This window comes from Ascaphus truei, chromosome 17 (assembly GCF_040206685.1).
Source record: "Ascaphus truei isolate aAscTru1 chromosome 17, aAscTru1.hap1, whole genome shotgun sequence".
NCBI classification, from domain to species: domain Eukaryota; kingdom Metazoa; phylum Chordata; class Amphibia; order Anura; family Ascaphidae; genus Ascaphus; species Ascaphus truei.
This window is the reverse complement of record NC_134499.1, coordinates 44,922,047-44,942,076: the sequence shown is the minus strand read 5'-3', so window position 1 is coordinate 44,942,076 and position 20,030 is coordinate 44,922,047. Positions and strand designations below refer to the sequence as shown.

The following is a 20,030-nucleotide window of genomic DNA, read 5'->3' as shown; positions in this document are numbered from 1 at the left end:
CATTGTGTATAATTATTTTGTTTGGAATGAAAACCAAGGTAATTATATGAAATATTATCAAATATAGTTTTAATTTCAATGTTGTAAACCTGCAGTATTGTTTTAAATAGCTCTTTTTTTGTGAAGTATGGACCAAATATCGCAAACCATTTGCACATTTTCTCCAATTTTTTTGGTATGCAAAGTAATTGTATACTAAGATGGGTACTGTAGCTTGCTGTAGGGTATGTTTTCTGTCCTTACGGACCAGAATTCACCACGCTTATCTAAAGAACCATTATTGTTCTTGTGTAAAACATGGGATTCATCGCCCTTATATATTCCTTTCTTTTTCCTAGAAATAGTTTGTATAGACACCGCCCTAGTCACCATTTTATCTTCATCCCGTATTTCGACTCCTACTGATCATGCAATTTGCCAGGAAAGCTGTGATGTTCAACATTCTGTCCAGGAAGGGGAACCACTGGAAAACAGAGGGGTACAGTAACTTACCGGATGAAATTTAATGTGTTTACATTTTATTTTACTAATACAATAGGAATACGTTAATGCTAACATGGCTGTTACATATAAATGAAGATAACACTTATGAATGTTATCTTAGATGAGTTAGTCACTGAGGAGTTTATATCAACACAGAAAAAAGGAATATTTTAGGTATCTTTTTTTCTTTTCTTCAATGGAGCACAAACACTTGAATTGTAAGAAATCATTTCATATATTTGGTGCAGATTGTTTGAAGGCATAGTTATTATGCCTCCTTAAACTTGGCAGATGGTTTGTCACAATTGAATGTATCTCATAATATGTGAGTCGTTTAACTCCCTCCAAATGCTTAATACATTTACATATGATGAAAATGTCTGTTTTGCTCCAAAATTGCCTTGATACAGCCAGTCCAAATTTACCAAATGTCTGGTTATATTACAATGTTCATTGTGCATATAATATTCTGCTTTCTCAACATTGGATTGCAACATAATATATATTGCAACATAATTGCATTGATACATTTTCCTATACAGTACCAACTTCTAAGAATAGATATTATAGTGAAGAAGTTCAATACATATATTAGCCAATATGTTAACGGCTAAATTGATATTGTTGTTTTTAACATCCACTATTACCACAGATTATTTTCTATGTATATGGTCCAATTGGTCAAGTTTAACACTTTTTGTGTTATTGGTCATGATTATATCTGTCCCACAAGGGAGCTTAGTCCTTCCCCCACACTCACCAGCTGTCTATCGCAGAGGTTTCTCTGATTAAGTGCAGCAGTGGATCAGGTGCAACATGTCTATATAAATCTTTTAAGATTGTCTCATTCCATTCTCTTTAACAAAGCAGGTGTGAAACGCGTAAGAGAGCTCCTCTTGCCCTGTATATATGCCATTAAAGTTGTTTGCAAGTGGCAATCCAGATCTGTTTCTTCATGCAGTGCTGACCTGATGTAGCCAATGTTATTGCAACTGTTAACACACTCGTTATTACTACAATTTTACCGTAAGTGCCATTGAAAACAATGGTAACGTGTGCTTTATACTTTTCTAAATACAAGAGGCAGATGTACAAATCCCAAAATCATAACGTGCTCAAACTATTCTGAAAACCTGGAGTTAATTGACAGACTATTGCCCATCCAACAAGGGACTATACACCTGGGCATATTACAGCAAAGCATGCACTTCCTCCGTGTCTATTAAAATTAACCTGGCACATGAATCAGCCATTATTACAGTAAATACCTCAAATATACACTTGTTGCATTAAAGCTGCAGACCAAACAATATCCTACATGTGTTTTTTTTATTTATTTATTTAATAAAACAGTTTTGTAGTATGAAAAAATACTTGTAGCATTGAATGACTTTTTATGTATTATAATGTAACAAGCATTTTTTGTTTCTATAACAACCATTTACAAAGTCACATCCCCTTCCTCTTCTGAAACAGGCTCTGGCACACCCCTTTTTGAGCCCTGACCTCTCTCTTGTGTGGCACAAATAAATTAGCATTATAATCAAAACCGTAGAGCGTTGGATCCCCCTTTTTTCCCTGAGTATTGCCATGGAATTGCTCTGACAGGTACTCCTTGAACCAGCAGCATCAGTAAACTGTATGTATTTATTTTTTCATTGTGGTGTGCAGCATACTCCTTTATTTACTCTCTCTAGCGAGCACCAATTACTCTCTCTAGCGAGCACCAATTGTATCTAGTGACTGCGTGGTCACATGATCTTCCCCACAGAACTTTCCATCTTTGGTCCTCTTCTGCTGCACTGACAGCCATTTAGTCAACCCCCGAGCCGAATCTTCGCAGATCAATTGGCATCTTAGCTAATTACTTATTGTGTTGATTTTATTTATGCACATATTAAAGGGGAGTTTTTTTATTATTATATGGCAGCTGCTCTTCCTTCCTCTACTCCTCTTCTTCCCCCCTCCTCTCTTCTTCCCCGTCCTCTCTTCTTCTTCTCCCTCCATCCTCTCTTCTTCCCCCCCTCCTTTCTTCATCTTCCCCCCTCCTTTCTTCTCTCCCCCTCCTCTTTCTTCTCTCCCCCTCCTCTTTCTTCTCTCCCCCCTCCTCTCTTCTCTCCCCCTCCTCTCTCTTCTCTTTTCTTTCCCCTGTCTCTTCTCACTTACACCCTCTTACCCACATTTACACAAACACATTTGCACTCGCCTTGTGAAGTGAATGAGTTCCATTAAATATTAATGCTGACAATCTGCCTAATTATTTAACTGGCGCTTATTAATAATATCTCAAATTGATTACAACCACGTCTGGAATCAAAGTTGCCCAAACCACAACAACTAAAAGTAACTAGTGGCACAGTAAAGTTATCTTCCCAGGCATCAAAATGGGGTGAGAGGTCCAACAGGTTTATCCAAATGAATTGTCAGGTTGAACACGCACACAGACACAGCACCACACTGCAGCCAGGGAGAGGAGAAGCTGTGTGAGTAGCAAAGCACCATCTAATGACTGGAGGAGTAATTGCGCTGAATCCCTGCTCCAGGGAAAATCAGGACATTACACAGATTGTGGTGACACGAGGACAGTCCGTTAAAAACAGGACTGTCCCGGCTAGGTCAACCTACCTATGATATATTGCTTTTTTCTGGCTATTATTTGAAGCTCCTCCATTTTATCTGCCAGGCTTCTTGCATTGGGAAGCATGGGAAGCATGCACTTAAGGTTGCTATATAGCTCTGTGCTATAGTTGGCTTATCTGCTTCTGCCTTTCACCTCCTATTGATTTTGATCTTTCCAAGTTTACTAGTATTATCTGTATTAAATGTGGGTGCTTCCCTGCTTGCTAAACTCCCCATTCCCACCACTTCACCCCATGACCTACTTCCTGTGAGGATCAGGGAGTCACGCCGCCTTCGGCTCACTACCCGCTTACCTCCACGACCTGGGCTTCTTCCCTTCCATGCGGGCCATCACTCACGGCACCACCGCAAGGACCATTTCGCGCACACGCCGCACGTGCGCATCCGCCACAGACCCTTGCTGCTCTACTGTACACGCGCGCCGGCTCTCAGATTTAATAACGCTGACCGGGGGCGCATGCGACACACGCGGGCACGCGCACAGAGTCGCCCTCTAGCCGGAAGGCCCGCCTCCCTACTCCCTGAGAGTATCCCTGCACCAGCACTATGCCCCATCAGAATCGTTGCTGGACAAATCTCCACGCTCCTGGTTCCTCATTGGACTTCCCCTTCCATTTATACCCAGCTGGCTCATCGGCTGAGCATAGAACCAGTTCGTTGTTCTCACCCCTCTCTGCCTCCATAGTCTTGCCTTGTTGTGCTGCTCTTCTTCCTGTGTACTGACCCGGCTCTCCACGACGATCCTCCACTCTCCAAACCTGACCTCGGCTAGCGGACAACGACGACTCTAATCTCTCCAATCCCAGAGTCGGCTAACAGTACCTGCAACGTACCGTACCTCTCCTGTGCTGACCCCGGCAAGTATATCGACCATCCATACCTCCCCAATTCCGGCTAAGCGACAAAAGCTACACTCCAGACGTGCCCCTGTGGCTGTGAGTGGCGTTTTATCCATTCCCACGTCAGCACTGTGGTCCCGCCTTGTTTGTGGTGAGCACAGGGTGACAATATGCTCAGCCCTACAAACATGGACCTCGCTGAGGTGGAGAGAACTCTGTCCTCGCATTCCAATCTGTTTGCCAGAGTTGAGACGTATCTAGAGCAAAATAACAGACGGATGGACCTGCTTCAGCAAAGCCTCCATTCTCTCACTGTTAAGGTTCAGACGGTCCCTCCTGCACCTACTCCAGGCGCTTCAGCTGCTATTTTTATGCCCGCTACTGAGCCCCGCCTTCCGATACCTAACCGTTATGCCGGGGATCCCCTTGGGTGTAGAGGTTTGCTAAATCAGTGCTTTATTCAATTTGAGATTTCCCCTTCTCGTTTTTCTTCCTCACGATCCAAAGTCGCCTACATCATCTCACTCTTCACGGATGACGCCCTGCCTTGGGCTTCCCCCATCTGGGAGCAGAGGTCAGACCTTACACAGGACATCGATCTCTTCGCCAGGGAATTCAGTAGGGTATTCGATACCCCAAGACATAAGATGACTGCGGCAACCTCTTCGATATTTCCCAGGGAACCCGACCGGTCGCTAAGTACGCCCTGGAGTTCCGTACATTGTGTCCGAGACTGGATGGAACAATGAGGCATTGTCTTCCGCCTTCTGGCAAGGCCTTTCGGAATCCTTAAAGGACGAACTAGCAGCGCAGGAACGCCCTACCGATCTAGAGGAATTTATCGCCATTTGTATTCAGGTCGACCAACGCCTACGAGAGAGAAGGACAAAGAGTTCCCACCGTCGACAATAGGTACTCAGTTCAACTCCCCATCACTTTCTCACTCCACTATTTACCCTATCGGATGTACCGGAACCCATGCAACTTGGGGTTAATAAGTTGTCCCTATCTGAGAAGCAACGCCGATGCAGCTCTGGTCTCTGCATGTATTGCGGCAATTCCGGTCATCAAGTGCTCCAGTGTCCCCACAAGCCGGGAGATACCAACTTCCGAATGGGATCCCGGGGAGTCTCATTGTGAACTCTTATCCATCTCCCCGATCACCAAAGAAACCTTCCCAACCAGGATTCTTATTCCTGTTATTCTTTCCGGGGAGAGTTTTCGCGCCACTGCTCTGGTGTTTGTGGATTCCGGATCAGGAGGCAATTTTATTGGTCAAACCTTTGCGGAACGGAACCACATCCCACTCACCCGCAAAAAGGTACCCATCGGGCTGGAGGCCATCGACGGAAGACCTTTGCAACCAGCATTCATTTCCCTGCAGACTATTCCTTTCCATCTACAGTCGGGAGAGGACCACAAGGAGGAGATTCATCTCAACATAATCCATACTCCTTCTGTGGAAGTAATCCTGGGCCCTCCAGCACCATAATCCGCGCATTGACTGGACCAACAGAGAACCCATCCTGTGGAGTAACCGTTGCGCGGAGTCCTGTTTGGTGGCGGCCCAGAAGGTTGCTGGTTTATGCACATCGGTAAAAGGGGCAAATTCCCTGCCAGAGGTATATGAAGAATACCGTGATGCTTTCCACAAGGTACGGTCCAAAATTCTACCTCTGCATCGTCCCTTTGATTGCCCTATTGACCTCTTGCCCGGCTCAGTGCTCCCCAGGGGAAGATCTTACCCACTCTACCTCCCAGAGACCAAAGCTATGAATGACTATATCCGAGAGAATCTAGAAAGGGGCTTTTCGGAAATCCTCTTCCCCAGCCGTAGCCGGATTCTTCTTCGTCAAGAAGGACGGGTTTCTCCGACCATGCATTGATTATAGGGGTCTGAATAAGAACTCTCTAAAGAATCCCTTACCCTTAATCCTGGGGCTCTTCCACCGTCTACAGGGGGCAACTATTTTTTCCAAGCTGGATTTACGCGCTGCCTATAATCTGGTGAGGATACGCCAAGACGATGAATGGAAGACGGCATTCAATACCCACGATGGTCATTATGAGTACCTATTCATGCCCTTCAGTTTATGCAATGCTCCTGCTGTCTTTCAAGACTTTGTCAACGAAATATTCCGGGACATTCTCAACAAATTCCTCATCATTTATCTGGATGACATTCTAATTTTTTCCAAATCTGCTCAAGAACACGTCACTAACGTCAAACAGGTACTGTTACGCCTTCGGGAGAATCATCTATTTGCCAAGTTACAAAAGTGCCAGTTTCATTAAACCTCCATGGCATTTTGGGGCTATATCATATCCGATTCCGGCTTCTCTATGGACCCAGACAAACTCAAGGCCATCCTAGACTGGCCCCGGCTGACCACCCTCAAAGCCATACAACGTTTCTTGGGCTTCCCGAATTATCACAGGTGTATCCGGAACTTTTCCTCTACAGCAGCCCCCATCATGGCTTTAACCAAGAAAGGTGCAGATGCTACGTCGTGGCCCACAGCGGCCAACCAAGCCTTTGTTTCGTCTCCTATCCTCATCCACCCAGATCCTAAACTGTCATTTACCCTGGAAGTGGATGCGTCCGACATGGGGGCCGGTGCCATCTTGTCTCAAAGAAGATTACATCCCTGCGCATTTTTTTTTTTAAAGGTTCTCTTCTGCTGAGTGAAAGTATGACGTGGGGAACCAGGAACTGCTGGCAATCAAACTTGCTCTAGAAGAATGGAGGCATCTCCTAGTGGACACAGAGAACCCCATAACCATTCTTACTGACCATATGAATCTTCTTTACATTGAAGGTAAGCTCGCTAGTCCCTCTTCTCCCGCTTCAACTACATCATCTCCGTCGTACCTGGCTCCAAGAACTGAAAGACCGAAGCCCTTTCGCACCAGTTCCTTGCGGAGGATAAGTCCGAGGATCAGCTGGAGACAGTGCTTCCGTCCAAATATATAATCTCCGCCAACTCCTTTGACGTTTTGGACGACATCTGGCGGAACCAGTCTCATATTCCTGAAGGCCTCAAAGTCCCAGAGGGTCGCCTCTTTACCGCACCTCAATTCCAAAGGAAAGTTCTTGAGTGGTGTCATTCCACTTAATCATCTGGACACCCAGGCACTCGTAGGACCATTGACCTCGTGCAACGTAGCTTTTGGTGGCCAGAGACGCAAAACGACATCAAGGAATTCGTTAAAGCCTGTGTAACGTGTGCCCGTAGCAAGACTCTTCGAAGCAGACCCCTGGGACTCCTACATCCTCTTCCGATTCTGGACCGGCTGTGGAACCACTTATCCATGGACTTCATTGTGGATCTACCAACTTCCAAGGGATGAATACTAACCATGGCATTGTCGATCACTTTTCCAAGCAATAAAATGTTATCCCGCTAAAAGGACTCCCTTACTCTCCCAAACTTGCAGATATTTTTGTTCAGGAGGTCTTTTGCCTACATGGGGTACCTCAGACCATCGTCTCCGAACGGGGGTCAGAATTTATTTCCAAATTCTGGCGCTCCTTCGCTCTTAAATTGGGCATATCCCTACATTTTTCATTGGGATACCATCCTCAAACAAACGGGCAGACGGAGGGAATGAACCAAACACTAGAGCAGTACCTGCGTTGTTTCATTTCCAACAGGATAATTGGACGGACCTTCTGCCTTATGCCGAATTTGCTCTAAACTCTTTGCGCAACGAGTCCACCCAGGAGTCGCCATTCTTTATAAATTATGGATTCCACCCTTCCCGACTGCCATTGGCCTCTTATTCCTCTGGGGTACCAGCAGTAGATAACCGAATTCGCATCCTATAGGTCTCATGGAAAGGTATCCAGGAGAATTTGAGACTCACGACTAAGAGACAAAAATTCCAAGCAGACTGCCACTGCCGCAAGATCCAGGAGATAGGGTATGGCTATCCTCCAAGAACATACGCCTTAAGGTGCCCACGCTCAAGCTAGCACACAGGTTCCTCGGGCCCTATCCCGTGTGATACAAAAGATCAACCTGGTGGCATATCGTCTGCGCCTTCCCTCATCAATGAAGATTCCATCTATCTTTCATGTATCCTTGCTAAAACCTACATTCCAGAGCCCTCGATTCTCCGATACCACCCCACCACCTGCACCTCTACTCGTACAAGGGCAACAAGAGTACGAGATTGTGGGGAATCCACTCCTGGGTTTGCTGGAGCTTACTCTAGCAGAGCTGGTGAGCTCTCAGACATTCCTGGCAGAGGTCTACTTCCTGTGCTGAAGCACTGTATTCCCAGTGCTAGCCTTGCCTTGTTCCTGAGACCTGCTGCATTCTCCCCTTGCAGAGACCTTATCATGGGCCACTTTCGCTCCTCGCGCAGAGGTCATTCCCGTGCTTCAGCTGCTACGCTGAAGCGGTGTGTACCTGACTCCCTGTTGCCGAACTCTAGCCTGGACATATGGTAGAAAGAAAAGAGAATAAACCCCATGTGTCCGGTGCTCTAGAAAAATGTATATGACTGTTTGTCTCTTTCAACCTCTGATATATATGTGGACGAATGTGGCAATCTTACTGCAGGTATAATAACTAATTAAGTTAATGAGGAGGGTGATATACAGACTAAAAACCTGGGTGGGGAGCTAGTATGCAGGGAATGGATAGAGGCAAGAGAAGAAGCGTCCGTGGACGCCTCCCTCATGAACTCATGGGAGTCCACAGCCTGCTGCCCTTACCCGACCCGGTGTCTTCACCGCCCGTCCTGCCGGTCCTAGCTCCACGAACACTCCACTATGTTGGCGTCGTCGTCTCGAGTAAGGAACCGCTGAACCGGAAATGTCCCAGCAAGCCGTGCGTTCCGGCGCTCCTCATGCTCCAAGGGGCGGCACCAGAAGCCCACGCTGGGAGGGATACACGGCTCCCTATGCAGTAAGATGCCAGGCGTGCTCCAGCCAGGTATAAGCAAATGTAGATGTGAGATGATGGCGGTCACTGCATGATGGATCTCAGCCAAATGGTAATTAAAATCAGCTTTATTGAATCGAGATGCTGCACATCACAGAGAGACAACAACCTCTGACGCGTTTCATTCCGTGGTGGGACTTTATCAAAGAGTGAAAGACTTTCAACACACAGGTATCTTAAGTAGGCAATAGCCACTCCCCTTATTGGTCAGGAAAAAAATAAGACCCAATTGCCAACTACTGGGTCTTATTTTTTTCTGACCAATAAGGGGAGTGGCTATTGCCTACTTAAGATACCTGTGTGTTGAGAGTCAGGTGCAGTGACTGCCTTCATCTTACATCTACATCCAGCCTGGACATAGACTACTCGGACGTCTTCAACTCAGAGCTTGCCCATGGATTTCCCTGACTTCTCCAACCCTGAACCGGCTACGAATGACTACGAACTGCGCAATCCTGAACCGGATTCGTGGTCTACGGTCGGTGTATTCACATCCCCACCTCAGCCCCACGGTGCGGTCCCGGTGTGTGGCGAGCACGTCCGTTACAGAGATCCAGTCTATTGTGGACTGTAGGATTTCCAGAGGGACCGTGCAATACTTCGTTCACTGGAAGGGCTTTGGACCTGAGGAGCGGTCCTGGACTCCCGATCACCAAGTTCATGCACCCAGCCTTCTTCGACGATTCCATCTGAAATACCCTCTCAAGCCGTTCTGGAGTCGCCCAGAGGTCACTCCTGAAGGGGGGAGGGGGTAGTGTGAGGATCGGGGATTCACGCCGCCTCTGGTGTACTCCCCGCTTACCTCCCTCCATGACCAGGGCTTCTTCCCTTCCCATGCGGGCCATCACTCACGACGCCACGGCCAGGGCCAGCTCGCGCATGCACGCATCTCCGCCACAGACCCCCGCTGCTCTACTGTACGCGCGTGCGCTGGCTCTCAGCTCTAATAACGGTGCGGGGGCACGCGCACAGTCGCCCTCTAGCCGGAAAGGCCCGCCTCCCTACTCTGAGAGTATCCCTGTCCCGGCACTATGCCCTATCACAATCCTTGCTGGACAAACCCCCACGCTCCTGGTTCCTCATTGGACTTCCCCTTCCATTTATACCCAGCTGCCTCACTGACTCATCGGCTGAACATAGAACCAATTTGTTGTTCTCACCTCTCTCTGCCTCCACAGTCTTGCTGCTCTTCTTCCTGTGTACCGACCTGGCTCTCCACGACGATCCTCCACTCTCCAAACCTAACCTCGGCTACCGGACAACGACAACTCTAATCTCTCCAATCCCGGACTCGGCTAACAGTACCTGCAATGTTCCGTATCTCTCTTGCACTGACCCCGGCAAGTATATCGACCATCCGTACCTCTCCAATCCCGACCCGGCTACCCAAACAAAGTTACACTCCAGTCGTGCCCCTGTGGCTGTGGGTGGCGTTTTATCCATTCCCACCTCAGCACCGTGGTCCCGCCTTGTTTGTGGTGAGCACTGGGTGACAGTTCCCCTTTCCTATCTAGTCCATTACCTCTTGCTTCTACCTCCCCCTCCGTAGTTTAAAACCGACAACCTTTTTTACATCCTCCCTCCTATCACAGAAGATCCCTCTTCGTTGAAGTGCACACCATCCCTAATATAAGATAACACCTCTCAGAGAAGAACTCCCAGTTAACTAAAATCCCAAACCCCTTCTTTGTACACCATTTTCTTAGCCATGCATTAACCTCCCTAAGCTCCAGTTGCATGGTACTGGTAGTATTTCTGATAATACTAGCTTGGGAGTAATTGATTTAGGCTTGTAGCCTAGATCCCTGAAATATTTTTTTTGGGATGCACCATCTATCCTTAACTTTGTCATTGGTGTTAACGTGTACCAAGACCACAGGTCATTCCCAGCCCCTCCGCAACAATCTGTCTACCCAATACGAAATGTGCCGGACTTGAGCCCCCAGGAGACAACAAACTGTTTTGTTCATGCGGTCACGGCAATAGATAGCCCTCTCTAGCCTCCTAATGATTGATTTCCATGTCACCTCAATCCGCCTAGGTCTATTGGGATAGGTCATTTGGGATCTATTGGGATAGGTCAGCTTAGACATTACCTGCCTCTTCCCTTTCCCCCTGTCTCCCCTGCTAACTTTTACCCAGCTACCTATCTTTTTTCTGGTCCTCAGTCACAGCTCCACCCTTTGCACCACTAGTGCCAACCAGGGGATGCTCAGTGAGGAACAAACTCCTTTCAAGATTGCCACTATCACTCAGTGGTTGCAAATTGCCTCTTCGGATCAACTGCTCCCATTTTCCACAGAAGTATGCTCATTGGAACAGCTGCTTTAAGTGCACATACATATATGTGGCAAGATGTGCATTGAGTGGCATTCCCAAATTTGCTGATTATTGCAACAGTGGAGTGCTAAATACAAACTAGCAGATTAGAGCACTAAATTAACTAGCATGTTTCAACTCCTACTGGTTATAACACCACACTTAATCCAACTGCAGTTGAACTAAACTGCAATTCAATCACACAGCTCAGTGCTCACAGGCGCAAGGATTTGTTACCAACCTTGGTTTAAAGTGGCAAAACGTGACGTCTTATGATTTTATATATTTTTTAATCAGTTCTGTAGTATTAATACTTGCTGCATTTTTTAAACTTATTATTCAACTCTTAATGCCATTTTGTATTAGTTTTAAAGTATCCTTTTATTTCTATCACAGATTTTAGCACACTTCCCCAGCAGTGCAAGATTTTTGTAACACTTTCCTGTTTGCTGGGAACATTGGTGACAAATGTTCACAGTTTGAGCTGTAAACTGTAACAATAGATAATCTTACCTTTAGTGATATCAGGAAACACTGTAGCTGCTGAGTTACACTGACTGAAGGATTGATTGAAACTGAAAGGCAGCCATTCTGTTAGGCACAAAATCAGGATTTTGACAGATTTAGAACAGGAGCGGCAAAGATTGTCAGTTTAAGTAAGAATGTAGAATTATACATTGCCACGTGCTTTACATGTACAAAGATGGGGACAGGAGGGAGGGGAGAGATAGTATTGCTGCTTTAAATCACAGACTTTCACCAAGCAGGTGTGTTAGGAAAGCAATTAACTAACACCCCTGCAGTCTCTCAAACCATAAGTAAACACTAGGGTAGAGTGGGGGGAGGGGAAGGGAAAGAGAATCCTCGCAACTGTTAAATATATATTCTCTGAGGTGCTGCTATCTGGGGTGAATAATGAACTGATACTGTGGGTAGAATAGAACCCCAATGGAGAGCACTCTGCAGATGCACAATATATAGGGGACAGGAATAGGGGTGTATACAATGATGAGTGAATTGTGCACGTTAAAACACTTTATTGGAGTCTTGACTCAATGTTAAAATACAGACGCTAAATACCAAAATAAGTGAGACTCATATGAGCCAAAAAAGCGCAGCGAAAGTAAAATATATATACCAGGTCTCACGTGTGGAGTGTTAGCCAATATCCCTGATGATATGTGCGGGGTACAGCTAGGTGGTATCAGAACCCCATTGGAATCTGTGAGTGTAGTGTTCAAACACAGACACTAGTGGCTATATATATACACGTTCCGGGTAGTGGTAAGTGTGATAATAGTCTTAGTCACACGATATACACAGGTAGGTACACCAGGTGGGTGTACATATAGTATACACGGTGGAGTATGGCAGGTAAGTATATCTGCTTCTGTGCTCACACAGGAGTAGACCATTCAAGTTAGGAGCTCAAGGTGGTCATGGATGTTAAATTATATATTGGTCACACAATATGTGCAGGTAATAACACCAGATATATATTTCTACAGTATGCACAAATGGGCACGTAAGGTGAGTGTTTAACCCTCTGTGTTCCTGATCAGCAGATCGCTGCTGTGTTGCCTGTGTAATGCTGCAAGTCTAAGTGCTGCAGCAATATTAAGAGCACTCACACATACTCTCTAACCACTACCATTTTGCAGATGTTGTAGAGGGTGTATCTGCAACAAAAAGGAGGTCGTTCATCCAATGGGTGGAAAAAATAAAAATTGTAGTACACAAGTAGTGTCTACATACACTCAGGACCATAAAAACGTGAGAAACTAGTCACATAAAAACGGACAGAGATCGTGGTAATGCTCAGTGGCTGTGCATACATAGGCTAATGCTCCGTTGCTCAATAAACACACAGTCTCTGCTCGTGTAGATTAGTTTGAGATATAGTATTTCATGCTAACTCTCTGTATGGGAGTTAGTTTAGGTGCAGGACACGCTCCGATCACGAGCGTTAGTCCCGCCCCCCTGACGTAATGACATCACTGCCGACGTACGTTTCGCTTAGGCAAAAGCTTTCTCAAGGCTGGGCGGGGCATAGGTACTGCCCCCACCTTTTATTGAGGAGCGTGAGCTCTGATAGGTTACTCATGTCCCTATTCTGGTGTGCCAGTTAGGTACTCAGCGTACGTAGGATAAGGATAAGGTTCAGAGTCCTAAGTTAAAATAAACTGCTGCCCCCAGTGTCCATGACGATAATAGGATATGGTGAATGGATTCCTTTATCTTGATAGACTCTGTGTCTTGCTTATAGGGGCTGCATAGGCTGGCAGTTGTACACACAGGGGTGTGGAGGATGACAGCAAGGAGGTGTGGGGTACTTTAATATGATCCATGATCACTGAATTGTGGAATAGTCCTCAAGACATGGCACTTGTGGACCTAGGGGCTGCTTCTACACTCTATATAAATGGACTATAAACAAAACCCTCATTTAGCCCCCTTGGGCTCAGGGTCTGTAGGGTGTAGATCCACCGGGAGAGAGTTAGCATGAAATACTATATCTCAAACTAATCTACACGAGCAGAGACTGTGTGTTTATTGAGCAACGGAGCATTAGCCTATGTATGCACAGCCACTGAGCATTACCACGATCTCTGTCCGTTTTTATGTGACTAGTTTCTCACGTTTTTATGGTCCTGAGTGTATGTAGACACTACTTGTGTACTACAATTTTTATTTTTTCCACCCATTGGATGAACGACCTCCTTTTTGTTGCAGATACACCCTCTACAATATCTGCAAAATGGTAGTGGTTAGAGAGTATGTGTGAGTGCTCTTAATATTGCTGCAGCACTTAGACTTGCAGCATTACACAGGCAACACAGCAGCGATCTGCTGATCAGGAACACAGAGGGTTAAACACTCACCTTATGTGCCCATTTGTGCATACTGCAGAAATATATATCTGGTGTTATTACCTGCACATATTGTGTGACCAATATATAATTTAACATCCATGACCACCTTGAGCTCCTAACTTGAATGGTCTACTCCTGTGTGAGCACAGAAGCAGATATACTTACCTGCCATACTCCACCGTGTATACTATATGTACACCCACCTGGTGTACCTACCTGTGTATATCGTGTGACTAAGACTATTATCACACTTACCACTACCCGGAACGTGTATATATATAGCCACTAGTGTCTGTGTTTGAACACTACACTCACAGATTCCAATGGGGTTCTGATACCACCAAGCTGTACCCCGCACATATCATCAGGGATATTGGCTAACACTCCACACGTGAGACCTGGTATATATATTTTACTTTCGCTGCGCTTTTTTGGCTCATATGAGTCTCACTTATTTTGGTATTTAGCGTCTGTATTTTAGCATTGAGTCAAGACTCCAATAAAGTGTTTTAACGTGCACAATTCACTCATCATTGTATACACCCCTATTCCTGTCCCCTGTATATTGTGCATCTGCAGAGTGCTCTCCATTGGGGTTCTATTCTACCCACAGTATCAGTCTCTCAAACCAGGCAGTACATTTTTTTTGCTGCAAACTCCCAATAACCCCAAAATCAAATTAAATGAATCCACTAGACAGTCGCCAACTCAGACACACCAATATAAATAACATTGTCACCAATGCTAGCAATACACCATGCACACCACTTTCCTTCTAGTTACAACTCCACACTTAATCCAAGTCATGACGTCATTGTGCCGTTTTTCTTCATATCTATCATTAGTGTTCCATTTCTAAATTCAGAGAAGAGAAGTATAAAGTAGAAGCTAGCAATTGATTTTATTTGCTGCTAATTGCCAACCTTAGACATGCTTTTGAATGGACATACCATTTTTCAAGACTTTATTTATATGTGCAGTAAGACAAAAGAACAAAAACATTGCTAACATTTTAAAAAAAGGTACCTGTTCTGCCCTTTGCAAACAAATCTGTAATAATAAAATGTGTTTAACAGTTTTTGAGAGCATTTTGACATTACAGTCTTAAGGCGTAAAAGTGCAATAATCCCAATTGGGCACTAACACAAATTCCTATTGACTTGATTGGAAGTTTCAGTACAGTAGGGCCCAATAGACGTTCCCACACGTTAATGAATGGCCAGTTACATAGTAGATGAGGTTGAAAAAAGACGTACGTCCATCAAGTTCAACCTATGGTTACAGTAGATTTATTGATCATATCAGTAGACTTCCTTCCAATTAGAAAACAGAGTTTGCATGTCAGCTCATAACTATATTAGCCATTATGGATTAATTAGATTGTGAGCACTTTGACGCAGGGACTTAGACTTTCCTACAGTAAGTGTATTTTATGTCTGCAGCACTTCTTCCCACTATGTGTTATTTGTATTATTTGTTGTTTATATGTTTGTCACATATTACTGCTGTGAAGCGCTATGTAAATTAATGGTGCTATATAAATAAAGGCATACATAATGGCCTGAAAATATGCAAACTCCTTTCCTTCCAGGCACACGGGTTATGCTGAATAAGAATTTAGTGAGGATTGGAAAATTATGCTTGCTTGTTTATTATTGCTGTTTATCAGAATGTTTGTTCAATTGAAAAACATCTCGACACTGCTTTCTGTATTTAGGTCTATATATCTGATGTGGTTTTACAGAGGGGTAACAACAATCTTCATATGGCCAGGTGAGATACAGTATAGGTCAATGTAGTATTTAGTACTAGATACAGATATATATACCAGACAGTATAGGTTGGGTAATATACCAGAACCATTGTAATACTGTACCTGAAGTAATAAAAGTGGACGGTAACTCGCTACTTCTAATAATGAACTTGTTACGTCTAATGTGCCTGTTAGCCTCCCAATATAACGCTTCGATTGTAAGCTCTTTGCGGCATGGTCTCCTTTAGACTTATGTGAGGCAGAAAAAACCTAGGCGCTAACTATAAAATCAGATCCAACAAAGTGACCCATAAATAGTGATAACAGTGGATATATATTACCAACAATCGGTGATAGATGCCCCTATAAAGTGAAAAGGGGAGACCTATATGGATAAGGATCCCTTCTGCTTCAACCCCAATAGGGACTATCCAAGGCCCTTGGCATAGGAGATAAATCAAGAAAAAGGGGGAGCAAGGGGTTAAAAACACAGATTTTAACCCCTTGCTCCCCCTTTTTTTTGTTTTGTCTCCTTTAGACTTATGTTATAATTTACCTGTAAAGTGCTGTGTATATGCTTGGTGCTATATAAACAAAATTATACACATACTTACCAATGTTTATTACCAGTGTTTATTACCGCAGTACAGTATTACTGTGAGCCGGCTACTTCTCTGCTCATATGCTGTCACAGAGTTTTCAGAAACCCATACACTTTTCTCACCCACCCCGGCCGCTTCTGCTGCTGTTTGGGATTGGGCCCAGCAGGGAGAGGAGAGGGGGCGGAAGCTGGAAGCCCTGTGACAAAGCAGCAGCATGGGAAAGCTTCTAAAAGGAAATCCTTCTGCTGGTAATCTCACACCTTCCTAGCCCCATGTGTCTCTCAAATCCTCCCTCCCTTCCCCATGTGCCTCTCAACCCCTCCCTTCCTCTCCCCATGTGCCTCTCAACCCTCCCTCTCTTGCCCTCGCACATGTGCCTCTAACCCCTGCCCTCCCCATGTGACTTTCAACTTCTCCCATGTGCCTCCCAACCAACCCATCCCTCCCCATGTGTCTCTCAACCCTCCCTCCCCTCCATCATGTGTCAACCCCTCCCTCCCCCATGTGTCACAATCCCTCCCTCCCCCATGTGTCACAATCCCTCCCCTCCCCATGTGCCTCTCAACACCTCCCTCCCCTCCCCCATGTGCCTCTCAACCCCTCCCCTCCCCGGTGTGCCATTCAACCCCTCCCTCCCCTTCACCATGTGTTTCTCAACCCCTCCCTCCCCTCCCCATGTGACTCTAAACTACCCTCCTCCTCCATGTGCCTCTCAACCCCTCCCCTCCCCATATGCCTTTCAATCCCTCCCTCCCCTCCCATGTGCCTCTCAACCAACCCATCCCTCCCCAATGTGCCTCTCAACCCCTCCCCCATGTCTCTCAACCCCTCCCCCATGTGTCTCTCAACCCCTCCCTCCCCCCCATGTGTCTCAACCCCTCCCTCCCCTCCCCTATGTGTCTCTCGACACCCTTGTCCCTCAAACCAGCAGCATGGGAAAGTCTCTAAAAGGAATCCTTCTGCAGGCCCTATGTGCCTCTCAACCCACTCCCCCATTTCCCTCTCGAACAACCCCCACTCCCCTGTTTCTCTCAACCTTTTCATCCTCCCCCGTTCTTCTCAACCCTTTTGTCCTCCCCGCTTGACCCTATCGTCCTCCCTACCTGTCCCTCTTAATTATTGTCCCCTCCTCCTGTCCCTCTTGACTCTATCATCCCCTCCCCATCACTCTTGCCCCTCACCATTTTCATACCTATTAATCCCTCCATCCCCCATGCACCATAATTGTGTTCAGAAGAGGGGGCAAGTGATATGCATGGAGGAGAAGAATGGGCTTTACTGTGGTTTTAGTTCATTTATTGTAAAATAGATTTCATATATATTCTTAAAAATAAAGAGCCAAAAATGTTAATGGTAGGGAGAAGCGAACTTTGGCTCTGAGAACTCCTGTTGAACACACACGGACACCAGGTGAAATTAGACACCTCCCAAGTCTGTATCATCTTTACAAATATATATATTTTTAAGTATTTAAAACACTTAAAGGTGTCAGATTTGTGTAATTAAAAAATATATATCATTCGCCCAGATGTAACCCTTTAGACATGTCTGCCATTATCTTTTGGACCTAAGAGGGATTGCCCCTTTAAGGAAGCCGAAGCATCATTCTAATATCCTCAATAAACTTTCTCCTGCCTCTACCATATTACCAATCAGGTAGCAGTCTTCCTGTTTTGCACCATGGGCCAGACACCTCACGCCTCCAATTACTGAACCATTTACATTTCCGTTTTTTGCATCACTGTTTTTTTTGTACCACACATGTACTTTAAGCCTTTCATAAAATTACCATGATTTTTCATGTATTTTTAAAAAATTGCCTGAAGAAAGGACCTGAATGGTCATGAAAGTTTGCACTGTTTGTAACATAAAGCTATCACTTCTATTTTACTTTAATTTTGTCTATATAAACAATTCAATCTTTTATTTTCTTACCCACACACACAAATGGTGTTGTTTTTTAAATGCGTTTAAAACAAATGATTTTTTAATGTTAGAAGACAAATTATTTGAATTTCAAAAACTAATTTGTTTTTCCTTTTCTTTTCACTTCAATATTAGAGTGAATAATATGGAAGAAGAATCAACAATGTTACCTGACCTTCGTGACACAGTTTTTCCTTTTCCCTGTATTTCATATTCTCACATTAATCAGGATTTCATTACTTACATTTCTGCATCAATTGCACATGCATTAAATCATCCCCAGCATCTTGCTGAAGTCGAAAACAAGGGGAATAAAGAAAGAGACTTGAAATCGGCAGAGTTTGAAGATGGTTATTTTGAAATGGGACTTCATGAAAGAGAGCAAACCATAAATTGGAATTCTTCAGATGTACTAGTTCAATCAAACTCTGAAGAAAAAAAAGTCAATGTGGTTCAAGTGCTCTGGAGCTTTACTATTCAGCTACAAAAAGGAAATTTCCTCAAACAGTTTGCTTCCTGTCTTGTGTTAACTGACAGTTTGATTGCTTTATTTGAAATCCATAGAGAAGATATACAGCTAGATCCCTCATTTTTTAAATTAGTCTCTCATTTTTTCTATAGCGATTTAACAGAATTTGGATTTTTAATACCCGGAATCTGCTTAGTTCTCAAGATGAGAAACCGAGATTACTGTATATATGTACTGTCAGACTCTCAAAACTTGCAAGAGTTTTATGCTTGTTTAGATCTTCGTTGCTCTCAAAGTTGTACATCCCTGAGGTACAGTTCACCACTACATTGTGGTAATACCAGTTTACAAGAGTTTATTCACCACCTGATGGGTCAACACAAGATGAATTTAGAAGAGGGTGAAGTACAAGGTTGTTTTCCAGTCTGCCTCTTTTATAGTGAGGAAAATACCAGCAAAACCTGTCTTCTGCAAGATCCCCTCTTTGAGACTACATGGGCTACTAATTCCACTTGTGCAACTATTTATTGTACAATATATGGAACTAACAAAAATGATAAACAAATTCTGCCTATTTGTTTATTTCTCACACAGCAATATGTAATTTTAATTAACGTAGACTTTAGTGTGATACCAGGAAAGAATAATGTACATGAATATGCAAGAAATGCTTTCAGACTGAACAGGATCCCACTTGCTTCTGTTCTTTTGCATCCGACATACAGGTCCATTCAGGAGAAAGATTCACTTGCAAATGGGCACGTACTTCATTTATTTATGGGTAACAAATCGGTCACCGCTTTCTTTGTTTTACCTCAGGACAAATTTCACTTTTTAGGAGTGTACAACCAATTGAGAACTTCTCTCCAAGATGTAAAGAAAATTGTTATATTCAAAGCATTAAAACGTGTGGGAAGCATACAAAATAGTCGTCTGGATCCCAGTAAAAGACAGCTACAAACAGTAAAGTAAGACCTTTGTTACACATTTCTTATAAATGTTTTCAATTGCATCAAAATTATATTTTAAAAAAAAGACAATTACGTGGCAATAAAGAATACAGTGCTATTTTAAGATTTTCTCAACTGTTATTTATTTATAAAATGTTTTACCAGGAAATAATACATTGAAAGTTACCTCTCGTTTTCAAGTATGTCCTGGGCACAGTGTTATA

The 20,030-nt window shown here is 44.3% G+C and overlaps 1 protein-coding gene across 7 annotated transcripts in view; it reads left to right on the top strand.

The window, feature by feature from the left end:
- Positions 1-20,030, top strand: part of NISCH (nischarin) — a 185,329-nt gene that overhangs the window by 132,728 nt on the left and 32,571 nt on the right. For 2 of the 7 annotated variants that reach the window (XM_075575032.1, XM_075575031.1), the window contains 3 exons: positions 339-478; positions 15,824-15,879; positions 18,523-19,824. In XM_075575032.1, the coding sequence (XP_075431147.1) occupies positions 339-478; positions 15,824-15,879; positions 18,523-19,824 (1,498 nt within the window). Of the gene's footprint in view, positions 1-338; positions 480-1,353; positions 1,510-10,092; positions 11,104-15,823; positions 15,880-18,522; positions 19,825-20,030 lie in introns of those variants that run through there. The other 5 variants (XR_012788657.1, XM_075575036.1, XM_075575035.1 and 2 more) reach the window with 5 other exon arrangements.